General features: G+C 41.7%; 1 protein-coding gene across 1 annotated transcript; it reads left to right on the top strand.

Moving 5' to 3' along the window:
• Nucleotides 1-3632: 3632 nt before the first annotated feature.
• On the top strand, nucleotides 3633-5783 carry LRRN1 (leucine rich repeat neuronal 1; the record flags this gene model as incomplete). Its single annotated transcript, XM_080350693.1, has 1 exon — nucleotides 3633-5783. One exon carries the CDS (start codon nucleotides 3633-3635, stop codon nucleotides 5781-5783), a length of 2151 nt encoding a protein of 716 aa, XP_080206819.1.
• Nucleotides 5784-21667: the final 15884 nt, after the last annotated feature.

Genomic DNA, 21667 nt, shown 5'->3' with positions numbered 1-21667 from the left:
GGGTGGCAATTTGGAACTGCATAGTCACAAATTTTCTTTTCAAAACCTATTCATCCACCACAAAAAAAAATTCCTACATGCAAATCTTGCCTAGTTTTTATTTGGAAAGATGTGATTATAATTCTAGATAGGACTTCAGATCCTGAGTCTAACATTCAAGAAACATAGTGTTTCCATGAAAAACATTGTGTTATTTTATTCCTTCGGACACTAAACATCACAGAGGAGTCTGGGACCAGTCCTGCCGATGCTGCAAAGACTGGAAAGCTGAGACGTCCAGGGGCAAAGGGGCAGCCGGTCACCACCCAGGCCTGGCAGCTGCTGCTTAGAAACGGGAGAGCTGAGATGGTCAAGCATATCATATACAGATATAAATGGCAGAACAAAAGCAGCCATTGCTATTTAGTTACATAAAAAACTGCAATGCACTTTTTCACTGGTAACAGCTGCCTGTGGTTTTTATCAGAACGATGGATGGGGGTTTAGAGCGTAAGCAGCAGCAAAAGCAAAAGTCCATGACTTTTCCCTCCTGCTGTGGCCTCTAGGCTGCCATTCCAATAAGCACCACACTAAAATGGACTGGGGCACGTGGAACCGATCAGAATTTACTTTTTGATTACACTGGATTTTCATTTATAGCTTCATCCAAGCTGCCCTGGGCTGGAGGAGATTGGAGATAGTAATGTGCAGGTCATTTCTAAAGAACATTTTTCAGTTAAAGAAAATTAAATCCATTTGCAGTAGAAAATAGCTAGAGAAGGGAAAGCGTCACTAGTAACTTGTAAAATCATACAGCTAGAGAGATCATAAACCCAGAACTCCATTCAATAAAAACAGAAATGCCTTCTTACCAAGGATGAACAATAAACGTAATGTGCAAGTAAGAGGATATAAATATTCAGCAAAGGAAGGATCAAATTCAATTTTTTTTTTCAAAATCTAGATGTGCTCCGATATATTTTAAAAGAAGCTTTGAAGTATTTTTCGGGCAGTTTCATTTTTAAAGTATTACATGATCCGTGTAACTACATCAGAGCTAAATCAGTACTAAAACACCATTAGGGCCCATGGCGTTAAAAGGCATGGACTTCTTTCTCTCCATCTACTTAGAAAAAGAGGAGGGACTGTGAAGGCAGGAATGTTTGGAGCGATATTACCTCTTGTAGTGGCGTCTGGTTCGGTGCCGGCAGCTGCCCCCAGTGCCGCGGCCCCGTTTGGTGCCTCGCGGGACCAGAGACACGGGCTGGGGGGAATGGCCCACGTGGAGGGGCAGCTCCGGCTCCCGTCCAGAATTGCCACTGCCTCAAATCACTGCCTCCATTATTAACTGGCAAATACTATAATGTGAAAAATCTGGAATTAAATCAATTAAACTTCAGATGTCATCAATATTCCTAGAACTGTGTAGTTTGGGTCAGCTACAAATGGATTTTTATTGAAAGAAGCATCCATTAAAGTCAGGATAACTCAGCTCCTCATCACTCTATGTTAATATATTTCTTACTATTATGGGGCTGTTTGGATTTTTTGTTAATGCAGTTAATGTATTATTTAATTCTTCCACCAGCTGAAAGTTATTTGAGAAGGAATGTTTGTTCTACATCTGTTTTTATCCCCCTCCAGCACCGTCTTCTCAGCTCTCATTCAAGTCTCAGCTACCAGAGTGAAAATCTAACTCAACAGGGTCAAATGCTTTCTGGCTGACATTCCTGTTTCCCTTCTTCCAAAACACAACCACAGAACAAATAACAGCATGCCAAAAGAAAAATGCTATTAGGTGTGTCCTACTTATAGCATTATATCATCATCTAGAATAAAATACTGTAATTTCATTATTTAATATACTGATCAGATTTTGAAATAAAAGCATTGTATAAATGGCATTTCTGTCACCACTATCTAGATAACTATTTTAGAACTATTTTTAAAAGCCGTATTTAGTTTTATTACTTTATATAGTAATACCTTTTGTGGGCTTTGACTAGGTTGAGGCTTCACTATGCTCTGATTGAAAAAGATGCTCTTTCCTGCTTTCTGCTATTACAGTTTATCATTGTTATGTACTCTGTCTCAGATACAGCACGACTTGATTTTAGTTACATAGAAAGACAAAACTTCTATTTGAGAAGTCTCAATGGTAGTCATTAAAGCACGAGGCTTCATGTCACCCCAGATTTCAAGAGGTCTGCTCTTTAAATCCTGATTTGGGTTTGTCACATGCCTTGCTCGCTTATGCTTTCTATTTTATCTAATTCAAGGCTTGTTGAGCACATGCACTAACCTGTTTAACCTTCACAGTGAAATACCATAAAGGTGGACTTGATCTGCCAATGTCAATGTGCACGACGAGCCAAGAGGAACAGAGCCAGGCATGAGGAGCCACCGCCACAAGTGCTAGTGGGAGAAAATCGGTTCATGCAGCATCATCAGCAAAATGTGTTTCTGAGCTGGCAGACCCACAGCTGTGCTGTTTAACAGCAGACGCCCCAAACTGCACATTTTTACACACACGCATAAACTCTAAAATGTGTATCCTTGCTTTTTACAGCAGCAGCGATAGGTTTGAAGACAACAAAATGTTTCCCAGAGTTTACTTTTTCAATAAAGTGACAATGAGAAAAATTTTACTAAGCTCTTAGATTTTCCTTGGATATGCATTTAAAGACCCAAGACAGAACAGATTTTCTGAGGTACGCTAGACACTGTTGGGTTAATTTAAATATACTATTGCATGACTAACTTCAGGCTAAGAAGATATACATTGTGTGGTTTACACAGTAATTTGCAGTTTTGGTAAGCGATTCACGTATGATGCAGAATGCAGTACAAACAGCTAAAACAGACACAGTATATTCACTTGATCAAATTTACTGTTATTGTCTGGTGCTTAGCTGGATTAAATCTAAGCTGTTATCTGGAACCAATTTGATTACCTCAGACGAATTTTGGCAAAGTTCGTATGCATTTGGCTTGAACCTTATAAACCAACATGTTCCTGAGCCTTAATCCCCCCACCTGAGGCCTGGGCCCAGGGACAGCTCTGGCCCCGACTCCCATCGAGATTTCTCTCTGAACACCCGTTTCAGACCTCACTGCATTCACAAGCACATCCTCGGTCTTCAGCACTTCTCAAGCCATTCAACCAAATACTGCAAAGTAAAATTGAAACGTATCCCAAAGTTTTATTTTCAGATGATTGCATACATGGTTACAGTCACTCACTTGGGAACTATCGTGTAGACCAGAGTCCCAAGCCCTACATGACTTAACTACACCAGATCAGGATATTCGTAAGAGAGATGAATGTCAAAATAATGATTGTTTTCACATATTTTTCTTTAAAGAATTAAGAACTTAAATAATGTATGAACCGTATATGAAATGAGCATAACATGTACCCTAATCTGTTTTCAGGAACGTCTTCAGACACTGATTTGCAGAAGATTCTGGAACACAGAGGAGCAGCTGAGAGTCTTCAGACTTCTCTAAACTCCAAAAATCACCCTTAACCTTCTGGATGTCCAAGCCTTTCACCTTAAACTTTAAGCTTTATGTTTTCTGCCTGATAACGAACTACACTTTCAATCTGTTGCTTTAAGGGGCCGAGGAGCTGAACTCACTGGCTGACCAGCATGGCGAAGCTTAGAGTTGTTTTAACTGTTTGCCAGTTGGTGCTAGAGTTGTTAATGAATTCATTAACTGAGTCTTCCGTACAGAATAACGAATGTCCACAGCTTTGTGTATGTGAAATCAGGCCTTGGTTTACACCACAGTCAACATACAGGGAAGCCACAACAGTTGACTGCAATGACCTTCGATTAACAAAAATCCCCAGCAATCTTTCCAGTGACACTCAAGTCCTTCTGTTACAGAGCAACAACATTGCAAAGACCACAGATGAACTCCAACAGCTGTTTAATTTAACAGAATTGGATTTTTCACAAAATAACTTCACCAGTATCAAAGATGTGGGGCTCTCTAATCTCACTCAACTTACTACTTTGCACCTGGAGGAAAACCAGATAACAGAGATGACCGACTACTGCTTGCAAGACCTTTGCAATCTTCAGGAGCTGTATATAAATCACAACCAGATCAGCAGCATCTCTGCAAATGCATTCACTGGCCTGAAGAATCTTTTGAGATTACATCTCAACTCCAACAAATTAAAGGTTATTGACAGCCGTTGGTTTGATTCTACTCCTAACTTAGAGATTCTCATGATTGGAGAAAATCCAGTGATTGGAATATTAGATATGAACTTCAAACCACTCTCAAATTTAAGGAGTCTAGTTTTGGCAGGTATGTATCTCACAGACATTCCTGGCAATGCCTTGGTAGGCTTGGATAGTCTTGAAAGTCTTTCCTTCTATGACAACAAACTGGTAAAAGTTCCTCAGCTTGCACTTGAGAAAGTTCCAAATTTAAAATTCCTGGATCTCAACAAAAATCCGATTCACAAAATACAAGAAGGTGATTTTAAAAACATGCTCAGATTGAAAGAGCTTGGAATCAATAATATGGGAGAACTCGTTTCTGTTGATAGGTATGCGCTGGACAACCTGCCTGAACTTACCAAGCTTGAAGCCACCAACAATCCAAAGCTGTCTTACATACATCGCTTGGCATTTCGCAACGTTCCTGCCCTGGAGAGCCTGATGCTGAACAACAACGCCTTGAATGCAGTCTACCAAAAGACAGTGGAATCCCTTCCAAACCTGCGCGAGATCAGTATCCACAGTAACCCGCTCAGGTGCGACTGTGTCATTCACTGGATCAACTCAAACAAAACCAGTATACGTTTCATGGAACCTCTATCCATGTTTTGTGCTATGCCTCCAGAATACAGAGGCCAGCAGGTGAAGGAAGTGCTGACACAGGATTCAAACGAACAGTGTCTTCCAATGATCTCTCATGAGACCTTTCCAAATCACTTAAACTTGGACATCGGCATGACGGTGTTTTTAGATTGTCGGGCCATGGCAGAACCAGAGCCAGAAATTTACTGGGTCACTCCTCTGGGTAATAAAGTGACTGTCGAAAGTCTGTCTGACAAGTACAAGCTGAGTAGCGAAGGCACCTTGGAAATCTCCAACATCCAGGTTGAAGACTCCGGGAGATACACCTGTGTTGCTCAAAATGTAGAAGGGGCTGACACGAGGGTCGCTACTATCCGGGTGAATGGAACGCTTTTGGATGGTACCCAGGTTCTGAAAATCTATGTTAAGCAAGCTGAATCTCATTCAATCTTAGTTTCTTGGAAAGTTAATTCCAATGTCATGACTTCCAATTTAAAGTGGTCATCGGCCACTATGAAGATTGACAACCCACACATTACGTACACTGCAAGGGTCCCAGTTGATGTACACGAATATAACCTCACACATTTACAACCATCTACGGATTATGAAGTGTGTCTAACCGTGTCAAATATCCATCAGCAAACACAGAAATCCTGCGTTAATGTTACAACAAAAAATGCAGCTTTTGCACTAGATATTTCAGACCAAGATACCAGCACTGCTCTCGCGGCAGTAATGGGATCCATGTTTGCTGTCATCAGCCTTGCCTCCATTTCTGTTTATATTGCAAAAAGATTTAAGAGAAAAAACTACCACCACTCATTGAAAAAATATATGCAAAAGACCTCTTCAATCCCACTGAACGAGCTCTACCCACCACTCATTAATCTCTGGGAAGGTGACAGTGAAAAGGACAAGGATGGTTCTGCAGAGACCAAGCCGACCCAAGTTGACACATCCAGAAGCTATTACATGTGGTAATTCAGAGGATATTTTGCTTCTGGTAGTAAGGAGCACAAAGACTTTTTTGCTTTATTCTGCAAAAATGAGAAGTTGAAGACTTCTGTATTTTTGACTTTGCTAGTTTGTGGCAGAGCGGTGAGGACAGGTGGATATTTCAGAATTTTTTAGTATAGCGTATCGCAATTGTTTGACACAAATGGCAGCTTCACCTAGCTTCCGATTTTTTCCCCTCTTTTCTTTTTTTTAGTTATTGTGCTAAACTTACTGCTGTTCTAACTACAGTGCTGAATAAGATTAACCAGAGGCTGGGGTGACCCTGGGATCCCACAGTAGCACAACCCCACTCTTCTGAAGCCATCGGTGGAGCACGGGATCTCCCAACGCAAACACGGTTCTGAAACTGCATCGACCTCGGGCTGGAACCTCCGGACTCATACACTGAGCACAGGAGACCTTGGATGACGTTAGCTGACTGTACTGTAATGTTGTATCAACTGATTTGAATGTTTTTGACTTTGAACAACGAGTTTTCTTTTTTTTCTTTTTATTTTTTGTAGTAGTTGAAAAGGCTTAGGTAAAGCTAACAGGCAATAGAAATAGGTACATCCAATTTTTTAATGTAACAGACTAAATGTTAATTGTTCTTTTATTCTTTTTATTATATTTAGTAGACACTTTTGAAGAATACTAGAGTTTTGTTGTGTTTAAATCACCAACACATGGTGTTCAATGAAGGCAGAGCTATAATAAATTTAGTTTGGTTCCAATTTTTTATTTTAGAAGTCACAATAATGTATTCGGTTTAGATGTCACTAGTTTGACTGGTGATCATGTTTTGACATAAAATATATCCAAAATGTTATATAAAAATATCGTGTTTTTTTCCTTGATGGAATTACGTTTCAACAAAGTTCCAATTTTTTTTTTGTATGCATATATTTTAACAGCAGTGTTTTCTCTGCACTAGATGCAAAATATTGTCAATAATTTAATCAGAAAAATGTACCGGTATGGCTTTTGGACTGTAAGTCACATGCAGAATCAAAACTGTTTGGCATAAGGTACACAGCAAGAATAACTCACAGACTGTGTAACAAAACATTTTGCTTTTTGTATACTTTTGTGTTTATATTCTGAGCTAAGATATAAATGAAGCTGACATTTAGCTGTCATTATGAGCATTAGGTCAAAGAAAACAACTCAGTGCTATGAAACTGAAATAAAACAGTTGAATCTGGTATATACTTAAAACAAACAAACAAAAGTGAATTGGATTAACACTCCTTCAAAAGCAGAGATTTAAGATAGCTACAACTAACAAAGTCATATGTTTGGGTCCAATGAGAAGCTGTACTTCTTACAGGCTTAAAATTAACGCCTACTCTAAGTATTTTACCGAATTAATACGGTATAAGTGCAAAACCTCAGAAAGCAGCGGCGTCTCTCTGTGTGCACTGGGTATAATATAAATGCGTAGTTTACACTTGAACCTACAGAAGCTTTGTACGTTGTCTTTTCGGAATCCATGCAAGCTCTCGGCAGGGACTGCACAGAGTCAGGAGCAGGGCGGGTTCTGGTGCAGGACGTGGTTCCACCCACACTAGAGCCCTCAGCAGAAAGCACAGAATTTTCTACTCTTTATGACCACTATCAATGTGCAACTTTTTAAATGTTTTTACATACCAAATACGTTCTTGGTAAGTAAAAGTTAATTGTTAAAATAATGGATGTGCCTGGGTTTTGGGATTGTTTGAAGTTTTCTGACTCGCTACCTTCTCAAATACATCAAAGACCCCTCCAAATTTACAGATAGCTTCAAACTTCTTTTTCCCTTTCAGCCAACTGTCTAATAGTGAAAACGTTATCAGCATAGTTTCATTAATAAGCTGCTTTGGTGCAAAAACTTCAGTACATCTCTTGGATACATGCCTTGTTGGTCTTGCATTTCAACATAAAGCTGAGTGAAGCTATTAATTATGCATTTAAATCAAGTACTTATGCTGCTATACACAATCTTTTATATTTTCATGAGATCTCATACATTTTTAATCAGGTGACAATTAGATGTTAGGATTAGGCAAGTGTCTTTTGATCATGGAGAAATACCACAGTGGAAGCATTTATTCATCACCCTCTGTATTTGTTTCTAATGTTAATGGAAAATTTCTTCTTGCCTTTTTCTCCAAAATACCTTCAGAGCAATAATTACCATCTTGTCTCTACACCATTCTAACCTTAAAACTGCCTCTATTATTATAGCAGACATGATGAATTAAAACTGAGATCTCTTTTGCAGTGAAGATTCACTTTCTTTTTTCCAGAGAAAAGGACACAGGACAAGGCTGACAGCAAAATTATGGCTTCCAACTTGCATGACATCATTAAATTGCCTTTAGAAAACAATTAACTGAGCAGGTGTCGGATGGTGCAGAGCAAAGCCCTTGATCCACGATCCCCTCAGCTTCCTGCAGCACCTGTACAGCTATACCATAACTAAGTGAAGAAGATCATGCAAAGCCCATGGTGCTCTGAGCCTCCATTGAACTTGTGGAAGAACATATCACTTTGGGTTCAAGGTGCTGGTTCATCTATCGCCATCAGCCAACCTAAGCATGGGGCTACACTCCAAAACAGCGATCCTGCTCTTCCTCCTCCCTGTGCCCACCTCCCATCCTGGGTTACACACAACATGGGGATCTACTTGCCTTCTGAACGTGCTCATATCGACCAGTCCTGCCTGGTGGAGACAGGCCACACTGAGAACTTTGCTCTATGTGTGTGTGTGCGTGGCTGAATCTGTTTTCTCCTGGTTATCTTCTGCAGTTTGGGCCGTTTCAGACTCACAGTGACTGGCAAAAAAGAAGGTGGCAGGACAAAGCAGCACTCGACAGTCCGATCAGCAATCGCCACCAGCGGCTGGGGGTACGGGAAGTAAAGCAATGTTCATTGTGTTCCTTTCCACTGGGGAAATAACAGGCCTTTTGTTCCCTGCAGACCTATTTGGCAGTTTTATGTCATTTGTTATCTTTTTAGAGCAATGCTGCTGAAGACCAGCAGGAGCCAATGGCCTTATGACAGGCACACGCTTCTCCAGGATGTGCTGAGCCGCAGGTACCAGGGTACGGATGGCGCGGGGACTCCAGGAGAGACACAGGTTACCTGAGAGCAGCCGAGCCACAAGAAGCACCTAATGAATGCAGGACATTCTGCACACACAGCCACCAGGGAGAACTATTTCCAGCCTTGTAATCTGACCCCTTAGAATTCTGTACAGATCTCATGGAAATTTAAAATTTTGCTAATAAAAGAAAAAAAGTGTGTAAGAGATTAATCACATGTGGCATATAATCTTAGTAAATAACCTTCAACCTCGTGCTAGCAGTTTTCTGCTTGCAGTTTATTGTAAGCAAAAATAAAAATACTCTGCCTAATTGCCTTCAAAATGTATTTGCATCTTCTATTCACTGAAGACAAAAAAACCCCACCCCCAGATTGCTCAGAATCAGAGACTGAGGCTGGCCACTTTAAAAACTGTATGGGAAAAAACATCGTTATCTTTCATTTGGCTAACAGTTTAGAAATGCTGTGTAAGAGTGGGTATTTCATACCCAACTAAACTTCTGCAGTGTTATTTCTACTTGATTGCCCAATAATAAAATATTTCAGTCTCCTGAAGAGTAAATAGCTCACTCAAATGTAGTATGCAGTATTCCAGCTAAATCCACTTTTCATTTCCTCACCCGAATCATAATATCCTGTTGGACTGAGAGGGGATATTTTCACCCACGAACCAAGACTGATACTGGACGTGGTCTTGGAATGCAGCACACAAATACACCAATACTTCCACAGAGCCACGATCTGCCCTCCGGCCCTGCCTCAGAAATATGTACTCACTTAGTTCCTAAAACAAGGTTATGAAGAGAAAAGGACAACAGTTTGGATTCATACACAGGTTAAAACTGGAAATAGGTCAGCAAATCTGAGCTCCAGGGAGAAACGCATAAACTTGCCATATTGGCATTGACCATCTGGGACAGAAGTGATAAAAAGGAGCATCTTCTTGTGGTTTTTTGAGTTTAAATTGGGCAGCTCCTTTCGCTTTGTGCTGGCAACCTCGAAAACAAGACAAACCACTGCAATGAAATTCCTGAACTTAAGTGGGATAGGCAGCTGGGGGCTGCTGCACCATCTCCACCACAGCCCGTGCACCCTGTACGGAACAGGACAATCCACTCGGGACACTTGTCATCATCTCGCCATCCTACAAAGCATCACGATGAATGTGTGCACAATGCGTGAGTTGTGGTGGAAAAGCAGACAGGCATAGGGTTCTGGAGGAGCTGTGTCACAACCCACCTACCACGCTAGGAACAGCTGTTTGCTCCACCATGATCCTGCTCTACGACCCACCACAGAAACGAGGGCCAGAAACTGCTGCTGCTGCTGCAATTCTCCTTCTCACGCTGTGCAATGGCACAACTGCTGCAGCCCCAGCGCCCACAGCTGCGGAAACACCGACATGTGAACATCAAACTTCTTTCTTCAGGAAAACACAGAGTGCCTGAGCTGAGATACCAAACGCTGTTACACATAGCCCTTGTCCCTGCAAAAAAAGATTCTACCGCTACCAAAAGCCCGAGGTAACATTTCTTCGCAGCATCATACAAAAATTAATGTTTTGTGTTCCTCCTGAACTGTCAACCATTTAATCTTCTCCTTTTCTGCTGTAATTACTGCAAGTTTTCACACTTGAGAACCTTTATCCACCCTGCCCCCGCTCTCATCCTGCCTCGCGCTCTTCTGCCGCTCAAGGGCAAATCCTCCACAGCTCTGGTCATCACAAGATCTCAAGAGATTACAGTAAAGGACTTATAATTCATATTTAACTTTGCAGATGCCTATCTTCTCCACCAAACTTTCTCCCTTCACCTGATTCTTGTGGTTTTTAGCAGTCCCCCCTGGGAGACCTCGCTGGCCGCTGTCAGTCCAAGTCAGATGAAGGATGCGCTGCCTGTCACCTCCCCACTCCCCGCCAATGCACACAACCTTAGCAAAACCCCAAACGTCTTCCCAAAGCCCTCCGCTCCAGTTCTTTATCCGCCCTTACTCCTGAGCACATTACGACCCTCTGTTTATGTTTTCCACTGGTACAAAAGCAACAAAAGACTTAGTTTTTCTTTCTGGTAAGGTAAAGGAGGTTTACTGTGAAATTTGTACTATTGTATATTTATGTGAAGTAGACCAAAGGAATGCTGAATCACAACAGAAGAGAGTCAGAACAACAGTTTTTGAAATAAGTGAAAATAAATACTTTGGAAAAGCTGGAACTGGTCATTAAGTAAAATTTTCAGAAGCAACTAAATGACTTGAGAGCTTACATCTCATTAAGTTCAGTGGAACGTTAGGTGCAAAATCAGGTAAATGAGATTTTTCTCAAGTGCAGCTGGAAATGTTAACTTTCCTTTAATTCTGAGCAGCTGTGAAGCATTTTCTGTGGAATTTTTTAACATGGATTTTTTTCAGAAATCACTTGGAAACCATAATTTTGATCTCAGTTATGGGGGGGGGGGGGTGGGGTGGGATTTAAATCCTGTCATCCTCAGTGGAGTTACTGATTTGCTGTGATCTATACAAGGTCTACAACTTTAAAAACTGCAATTCCAGGCTTCTGCTCACAATGGAGTCAAAGCTCTTGGCAGACTCTTTAAACAGCAGCTTTTTCTACTGCAGCCTGTTCTGCCAGACTTGATTTCAAGCAAGAATTAATGTATCAGAAAAGATCAGGGTGGGGAACAAAGAAGAAAGATCACTGAAGTATTGACTGCTTTCAGGTTTGAACAAGGTCATTAAACGTGAACAACCCCAAAGACTCCGCAGTGTGTTCATGGGCTGTGCAACCCAATAATACAGGTCATTCACAAACCTATTGCTCTAAAACATGAACAAGAGAAGTGCTCATAACTAATTTTTTTTTGTTTCAGGTATGAAATTACCCTTTTATCCTTCATATTCCATTTGAAGAGTTCTCTATAATAATAATAATAAAAAGGACTCCACATCCTATACTCAATTACATGTTTGTCTTTCACTGCAAATCAACGCATGCCCAGAGAATACAGATGTGCAGGCAGCTGCTGCAGCCTGGCACGAACGCTTTCAGCCAGGCTAAAACAAACCACCCCAGTCCCCATGTCTGAGGGTTACACGGTGACACGTGGTTCACATGGCAGCGTATCGAGGCTGCCACGCCATGCACCTCTGAAAGTCACAGTCCACAACCAGTAACAGATTATGGATGTGCGTTAGCCTTTTGCTGAAAAATAAACATGTTGTCAGCTCTTTCTGTCAACAAGTAGAGCAGCTTTTGTTGGGGTGGCTCTTGGAGATCTGTGCTGTGCCCAGATGCCAAAAACTCTGGTAACTGCTAAAAATCACAGTGGCTTAATTTTAAGCAGCTGCGCAAAGATGGGCCTCAACTCAGAGCATTTCCACGGGAGGAAAGAGACCTTGCTCCTAACAGAGCGGCATAAACAGCCTCAGCCTTAGTTGTCATATCACCAAAACAGAAGAAAGACCCAATTTCCTCTGAATTTGATCAGGAGCACAGTAATAGAGCCAGACAGTGCCCTGGGAATAAGGCTGGATGCAGCCAGGCCACTGACAGCAAAGGCAGCACAGCCTCTCTCTCCACACGCGACACGATGTTGAGTGGTGGTGGGGACTCTGGTCACATTATGTCCTTGGTGTGACATCCTTTGGCCTTCAATAAACCTGGAGGAACCTGCTGCAGCCATGTGCTTGCACAGCCCCGAGGTGACATTTTCCAGGGGACAAGCACTGGGGAGCTGCAGGTCACTTGCTCTTCTCTCCTGGCTGCTCCAGATTGCAGCCCAGGGCCTCGCTCACAGCACCCACCCCTCGGGGGCTGGTGCTCTCCAGTGTACGTGAGTAAAACACTCTGTAAACATGCAACTGAATTTGCTTCCAAATATTACTGCAGGAAAAGGACAACTACATAAGCAGATGAAGGCCAAGAGATTGGGTACCTGATTTCATTTCTCTGGACCCTGAGTCTTCCAGCATGTTGTATTAATATGTCCAAAAGCAGCTGTCATGACAGCTCTGTGTAGCCAATGAGGAGGGTATAATTCATATTGTTCATAAAATTTCTGACTTGCCTCACATCCCAGAGGAGCTCTTGTCGGTGGGAGGCCGGGATCCATATTTAGAGAGGAGCATTCACCCACCTGAAAATTCAAAATACCCTTGTCCTGCCAGCCTTGCTCCCTGCACCCCTTTCAGCTCTGAGACATGGAAGCAGCCCCCTCCTCCATGCACACTTGATTTATACCTTGGGTACATCTACTGGGAATGGACCCACACACAACACACATTAGCAAATGGTGGAGAAATGACGCTTAGAGATTGCCACCAGCACTTTCTTCTAGTGCAACTTCAATAATTGTCCCTTTTTGTTTGATTTCTGTGTATGTGATAGACAGACAACGGCTTATAAAAAATTTCGGAACAGACTTTCCACCCATATCAGTACTGGCAGGAATCACAGCAGGACTGAGACACCCACACATTCGTGAAAGCTGATGCAGTACCTGCTAACACCAGACGAGTGCTGAAGAGACATGGGGCACTGGCCAGCACGTTTCACAGGCAGAAGTGGCAGAAACCAGCAAGCTGCAGCAATGCTAGCTTCTGGACCTCACAAATATGCTTTAGGGAGCACTTTTACATGCTCTCCTGCCCTGGCCACAGCCCACTCCTGTCCTTTCTGAGCCCTTCTTGTGCTCTCAGAGCACTCCAGGTCACAGGCCACCACACCCAGCCGCCAGGTCCAGCCTCCCTACCCAGCCCATTGCATCTTGTCCAAATCTTCTCAGGCCACCATTCATGGTTTCCCCTTCTCTGTCCTCCCTCCTGTGCAGTAGGAACTCTCTCTCTAGGTCAGTCTGTACCAACAGAAACACTTCTTTTGTTTAAAAGAGGGTGGGATGGGAGTACCGCTAATGTGACCCTCTTGATGAGCTAGCCCGAAGGATGTAGCTTCTGCACCATAAGCTAGCAAGTCTGGGAATAAGCTGCAGATTAAGGTCACAAAACATGGACATAACATTTAATGTTCCATAAACAGAATAAAAAAATGCTACTGATCTCTAGGAAGAAGATGTCTCTAGAAGAAATCTTCCCCAATTTTTATAAAGATACTCTAGATATTCCCAGTGGGTCTGTTAAAGGAAAGAATGAAATTCTGTTTAAGGAGCTGGTCCTAACCTGAAACAGTATCTACAGCAATACCTTGGCACATCACAGCCATCTGTGACACAGAGGAGTAACATTGGGTTGTGACTATTTAATAAAGCCCCTCAGGATTCCTGAGGATATCTCTGCATGTGTAAGCAAGAATCTATTCCGATGGAAATAAGCAGGCAGTAAAAAATGTACTAAATTGGAAACAGAGATGTCTTCTGCATGTAGTCGCTGGCAGGAAAAACAAAAAGCAAGTGGGGATACACCTCGACTTCCACCCTGCCTGACCTGTTGCTTTGTCCCCAGAATGGATTACGCACATACAACAGATCAACAGCAATTCTACTGCTTCCTTCTCCTTCGCTGAAACAAAAACATGGTTGTTTAGACATGGCTTTGTAGTAAAAGGCATTAATAAATTTATTACTGACAACATCACCTCACTGGTTTGACTCACATCACCAGTCTAGCAAACTTCTGCCACTTTTTGGAGGAAGCAGAGCTGAACCCCAGTACCACGTTCCAGGAGGCTGTATCATAATCTGTATAAGCCGCAGACTAAACCACAGCCTAATATTCTGCTGATCAAAATACATCAGAAAAGAGGAAAATCGAAGCCTGAGCATCTGCACGGCCTCGCACCTGCACAGTTCCTGAGGTGGGCGAAGCGGGGGGGCACAGCTGCTCTCCGCTCCCTCCCCGCCGGGAGCAGAACCACCCGACACAGCAACTTCTGCGACTGACCCGAGCGTATCTTGGCGAACAATTAAACCAAGGTGCAGATGTTTAAGTGCTTCGCTGAACAGCACTTCCAATGAGCTTCTTCAATGGCAAGAGCTATTTAAGGCCATTTGCAAGTCCCTAAACAGCAGATTAAAATTGGTTCTGTGGAAAATGATGTCGTTAGCAGTTATTGTACCGCTCCCTATCCTCCCCCAGTGAGAAGTTTTGCTGTCACCATTCACATGGGAGTAACATCAGAAAAGTGGTTTCTGTGGCTTCCAAATTCTTTCATGTGAAGGCCGAAGCTGATAGTAGATCTGTGAACATTCAAGGTTATCAACTGCAATGAACTTTTTCTGAACTAAGTTATCAGAAAAGACTGGGAGAGTTACGCTCCAACTTCAGTTATATTTTAATTTCCTTTGGAACAACTTGAAAATGCCATCTTGAAAGAGTTTTCAGTTAGTTTGCTCTCCCCGGTGATTCATTCTCCTTCACGTAATTGTATGAACTGAACTTACACAAGGTCTCAGATGCTTATCTTCCTAAAGTCAATAAAAACTGTCCTGTTTCTATAGGTAATAGTTCATTCCCACAGCTGCCTTGAACTGTCTTCGAGAATTTATATAGGAAACTGCCTTGACAGACAGAGACTAGGAAAAAAGCAGCAGAAAATGTAACAACAACCAAAACAAGACATTACAAACCATGCACAAGTGTACATTATTTCTTTCTAATCCTTTCTGTTCTCCTCTCCTGTTTCTTTCTCTCCTTTTCAAAATTTTAAAAACACTTTGTTCTTCTGTTTTTCCCAGGGTGAACCACTGCCTATTTATGTCTGTACTTCACTCACACCAATAGCCTTTTTTATTAATGTAATTACAATAAAACTTCATAGCCTGAGCAAAGAAATCCTATAAATACATTCTGAATATATGTCTTGAACAAAGGCTGTGGGAACAAATTTTTTATATCACTCCCTAATTCTGTTCCTTGCCCCGTCTCCTGTGTTTGATCAAAATACGTTTTGACTACCGGACAGCTGCTGCACGTTGATTCCCTGTAAAAGGCAGCACATAATTGTGCTTCAAAGCAAACCTGGCACTGGTGAGCGTGAGGCCGAAGGCTCAGCTCTGTCCTTCCTCACTCTCTGTGGTAAAAGGACCGGGACCCCGACTCTATTAAAGATGCACAGCAAGACAAACACTCTCGTTATCCTGGCATAAAGGACATGGCCTTATGTCAATAAAGGCGAGGAGCCTTCTCTTCTGACACACTGAAAACCGAGCAGCTTCACAAACCTTTCATTGGATTCTACACCCGCATTTATCCAGTACACAAACAGAAGCCTAATAGCACAGGTCAAATGATCATCACAGATGAAATACACACTTTAACTACTTTGTCTACAGTAAATCATTGAAAAGGCATTTAATAATTAAAATCATATGCAAAACAAGACTACTGTAGTATTTAATATGAAGTTTCTTACCTCTGTATTGAAGTCTGCATAGAAACTATCAGCACTGTGTGGCAGAAACCTCTGAATAAATGGTGCTAAAGGACTAATAATATTTCAGGTCTCCATATTTGAAGAGCCCTAATCTTCTCCAAAACCTTTAAGCCAAAGTGTTTCTTTACTTTTTTCTGCTGCACACACTTTTATGCAGCCCCAGAGCCAAGTGCGCAACCTTCTTGTCCTTCTGAAGCTCCTAAACCACAACCATTTACAGCTCTCAGGGCACAAATTGATTCAGATCCATAGCTCTCCTGGAAACCATCCCCATTCTTCTTTTGAAGAGAGACAGGTAAGACCTCTGAGGTCTCATTCCCTCAAGGAGAAGAGCTTCTCCATTTTCTTATCCCTTAATGTTCTAAGTGGGGAAAAACAGTTTACACGTAAAATCATTAATCTTAATATTTTTCAAATAGTTCTGTGCAATTGTTCTAACCTCTGCCATGAATGAAAGCAATAGCTGTCAAGAAATACACGGGCTAATAAATCCTCAACAATTCATCCATCCAAAAGATGAAGTCTGGAAAACCTCCAGCCCTCCCAATCTTCAGCAAGTGCATACTTGTCCCTGATTTACTCCGACATTGAGCTAAACAGATTTCTTATCATTGTATTTGAAAAGCTAAGTGATTGATAGATGTGGGACATGAGCTTACATTATAAAGGATGTAAAGTTCTGTTGGTGAAGAACCACAGCTGTCTCGCAACAACACCTGCCTCTCCATTTAGTAGAAATAGTCTTCCAAGCACACAAAGCATACAGGCTCAGCGTGAAGGAAAAGACATTTTTTCCAATGAGGGTGGTGAAACACTGGCCCAGGTTGCCCAGAGAGCTGGTGGATGCCCCATCCCTGGAGACATCCCAGACCAGGCTGGACGGGGCTCTGAGCAACCTGAGCTGGTGAAGATGTCCCTGCTCATGGCAGGGGTGGCACTGGATGAGCTTTGAAGGTCCCTTCAACCCAAACTGTGAGTCAAGTTGCTATTCAGGATCAAAATTGCATCTTCTTATGAAAAATTAGCGACAGCTTCCAGATGAATTAAATATAGGAGGATCAGAGTGATCAACAAAAATGACAGTGCTTTTGTTTAAGCATCTGACAATGGGCTTTGTCCCTGTCCCTGCAGATACGAAGCGATTGCATCACTGCTCCCCTGTGCCTGAAATCCCAAAGCAGGCTCTGCTGGTGTGCCCTTTTCGTCTATCTTACAACACTTGCACAAAATCCCAGGGTGTGTGTGACAAGCTCTTCCAGGGTCTTAGTCCCTTGTCCTGTGACCTCCAGCCCCAGAGACACGTGGCTGTTTGTCAATGCGTGTCGTGTGGGAGGACATGGCAGCATCACACTTCACCTTCCACTCATCTCCTCTCCATCAATTCATTTTTGTTCGAACCCTGCCATTGAAAGTATCCAGGCTTGACAAGAAGGTATCAAGAAATGGAGAATTTCCCACATTCCTTGGTAATTTGTTTCAGTTATTAACCATTCCATCATTAAAACTTGTGTCTTGGTTCAATTACAGTGGCTTTAATTGCAGCCACTCTGTATACTGATTTATACCGTTCTTCTCTAGATTAAAGAGCCCTTTAGTATCCAAGACGCTCTCCTGTGCACAGTCATATACTGCAATCAAATCACATCTTGATCATTTTGTTAAATTAAGACAGATTGTGTTCCTCAACAGTTTTGCCTCCCCAGTGCTCACCTCTTTCTTTCATTTAATCTCTCCAGATAAGCACACAAACAAAATGACAAAGCTGATACCAGTTGTTTTCTACTGAGAGTTTTGGAAAAAACACCGTCTTTTCACGGCAAGGCTTACACGACGTGACACGCTCTACAGCAAAACCAATTAATACCGACCCAGGGTTTGACAATGCTTCCCAAACTGGTCAATACACAAGGAAAACAAAATCCTTGTTTATCTTCCAATGAATATGTAAACAGGGGGGTATTCCTGTCTGAACCATTTACCATTCAAGAATAATTTGAGTATTGATGAGACAGTAGCATTCCCTGTCACTAAATTCTGAAGGAAAAGAAACGACATATCTAAACAGCGTAATTCTTTGAAGATTCAGTACATGCCACATTTATTAGAGATGGGATCAAAAAGTTATTTAAATACAGACACTGGCTCAAATCTTGACACTTGCCTACAGACACCTGCCTATGAAAAGTACAAGGGGAAGAAGACACATTTCTGTGACTGAGGCATGTAATAAAGAGAAGCTGCACTGGTGGTTTGGCATGTCACAGTAAGGGCTATGAAGACAAAGGAAACAATACAAAACTTCAGGAGTTACTAAAAATGTGTTTACTGATCCTGTCTCCTGGAATTTATCACATGTGAGGATTATGGGGTGTCTCACAGGAGTGGTCTCAAGAACAAACCACTGGCCTGATACCTGTCCCTTTGCATTCATAGCCAACAGAATTTAAACCTCTAAAAGCTTTTCAAATCCCACTCATATATTAGTATTACTTAATATAAGACAAAACATAATGTTCTATATGGTACAATTCTCAGATATCCTGATATATCTGGAAAATACTAGTGCATTTAGGAAAGACTGCTGCAAAATGCTGTGTATTTGACACAAGGAACTTCAGAGACAAAAGCAGTCATGGAAAAAGAACTGCGGGTGATGGTGAATAAAAGACTCAGCATGAGCTCTCAGGAGGGTGTTTAATTTCAGCAACTCATATCTACCCCTGCATATGTACCTGAGTCCTCTGTGGTTCTGACCCCCCAAGCAAAAAATACATAAGCCAATTTGAACTTCTTTCTTACAAAGAAGCCAAATCAAAAGAAGCAAAGAGAAGCAAAGGAGGCAAGATACCATTCGTCAGAAATACTAAGGAAAGGGAACGTGTTCAGGCCAAAAACATTCACATGGGGTTGTGTTACCTATAGTTCAGTACTAAGGGAGGAACAGTTATCATTTATTCTGGACACAAACAGCAAACTGAAGAACAGACAATATATATTGATAGAAGTTAGAGCCAGAAGGGCTGGGACCTTCTTGTCTGTCTTCCCGCACAGCAGCAGCCAGAAATTTCAGCCACTCCTTCCTGTATTAGGTTCAAGTAAGTGCAACTAAGCAAGGCATGAAGAAAGAGAGAAAACCTGAATTAGAAAGCACGTGTGACAGACGAATGCTGTTGTTCTTGGGGAAGCAGCTCCAGTCATGTATTTTTTTTTAATGTCCATGTCCATTAAATGTCCATAAATCTCATTTGCACCTTGAATTCTCCTCAGTTTTTCCAATGTTCACATTTTATTAATAGCAATTCACCATGACAAACCCATGGTGGAATGGGCTGCTTATCTGTATGTGAAGAATAACAACACGTTTGTTATGACTTAAACAAACACCCCCCAAAACGTACAATCATGCTGATGCCAGTCCTACTGTCACAGCTCCTACTCTAATATGGCACCTCATTAGAATTAGCAGCTGTGCAATTAACTTCTTACTCATACACAATTTGCACTTTGACAAAGAGGAATTTTGCTTAAATAAAGATTTCAGTGTTTGACTTGCAAGTTGTACATGTCATGGGAACATGGCTGGATGAGTGATGAGATTCCTTCTGCTTTAATTGCAATTCTACACAGGAAGATGGTGTTCTTCTGGGCAAAACAGCAATAAATCACATACACGTAATTCCTGTCATGTGGGGTGGGAGGAAAAGTGCTCTCAGTACAATAATACTGGCTTGACTTTGTGTCTGTTCGTTCCTCTCCTCTCTTGTATGTGCCACTTTAACTGTGACAGAATGGAAGAGAAAAATGGAGAAAGTTAGCACGGTTCACTTATTAAACAGTGCTTGCAGAAATGAAAATGACAGCATTAGCCACCAGCTGATATAAAGAAATTAATAAGCATTCATCCTTCGCATTGGTAGACTTATTCATCCATCTTTTTTATTCACAGAATGACTGAAACCTCAGTGAAGGAGCACAGCTCTGGTTTTGCCATATGCCAAGCATGGCCCCATCTATGCCCTGAACACTCACACCCCTTTTAGACGCAGCAGAAGAGGGAAATCACGGCACAGACAGACAAGGCGGAAAGAAAACTGGAAACCCACAGCGCAAGACATAGTTGAATTCAAAGCTCCTCAAAAAATCATTAACAAAATAATTGCAACTGATTAGCTGAATTAATTTCTAACAATGTCACTTCTGTAGACTAAAGTACACAAATGCGGAGGATGAGGAAGACATAATAATGACGTCAGAGAAGCGGGGGTACCGAGTGTCACCAGTCACTCCCAGCTGTCCCTGGGGTTCTCTGGCCTCTCAAGGGCCACCCAAACCCGCACATCACAGAAGCAGCTGCTCCACCAGGACCACCCTGACAGACAAGATGCTGGATGGATCACAAGCCAATTCTCCCACAGCAAAGTCATTTGTTCCTATGAGCTATAAAGTGTTTTAGAAATACTGAGAGCCACATTTCTCTGTGAGGTCCTGACAGAACTATTTACAGGTGTTCCATAACATTTTGTAAAGACATCCACTGACATTATCCACACATCTTCCATAATGTTTCTTCCCTTTTAAATCTCGCTCTGGAGAAAAAAAAAAATTACCTTTGTCATAGACTTTTTTATCAGCTACAAAGGTCTCTGCTTTCAGCCAAATTGATGCAGAAGGAATCTCTACAGCCTGTGATACACTCTGGGTTGTTGTCTTCAGTCCGTTACCTCATTTTATTCCACACGATCGTATCATCCGCAGTCTCGGAGCTGCAAGGCTGGGGCAGATTCCCTGCTCAGTGCACTTTTATCTGTGTGTGTATGCAGAGTGACAAGAGAGCAGGACATTATTGAAGTTTATGGTATATACACTGCAGAACACAGTAATACAGATGATATACCATGTGTATTTTTTGTTTCTAATATATATAGCTTAGCACTATATACACACACTATCTATGGCACTATATATTTATAGCAGGCATAGAACACAGTGCTACAGAATATATAATCATTATATATATCCCTAAAGTCTAATTTAATAGATAGCTTGGGCAAAGACAAAGCACTAACGAAAGGAGAGGGACCTATCAGGAGAAAAGCAGAGGAAGTGATGTCTACAAATGTTTAATGAGCAATGTGTAAGAAAATCCAGAATCTGGGAGGACAAACAACTCTTCATATATGTGTATATAACTGTGTGTATATACATTATCATACACACAAAAATTCAAAACATATTGCTGCTTCTACACAAGCTTTCTGTGCAATATTTCTGTCGGATTTGTTATTGAGTAACATCTACAAATCACAAAAAGAACTTAACATTATATATCGAGTTGGCATTTTAAAAAAACAAAAAGAGCTGGAATGTATAAATACCATTAAGCTTCAGTGCCCTAGGTACA

The sequence above is a fragment of the Nesoenas mayeri genome (assembly GCF_963082525.1).
Source record: "Nesoenas mayeri genome assembly, chromosome: 10".
Lineage (NCBI taxonomy): Eukaryota > Metazoa > Chordata > Aves > Columbiformes > Columbidae > Nesoenas > Nesoenas mayeri.
This window is presented reverse-complemented; position numbering and strand designations above follow the sequence as displayed.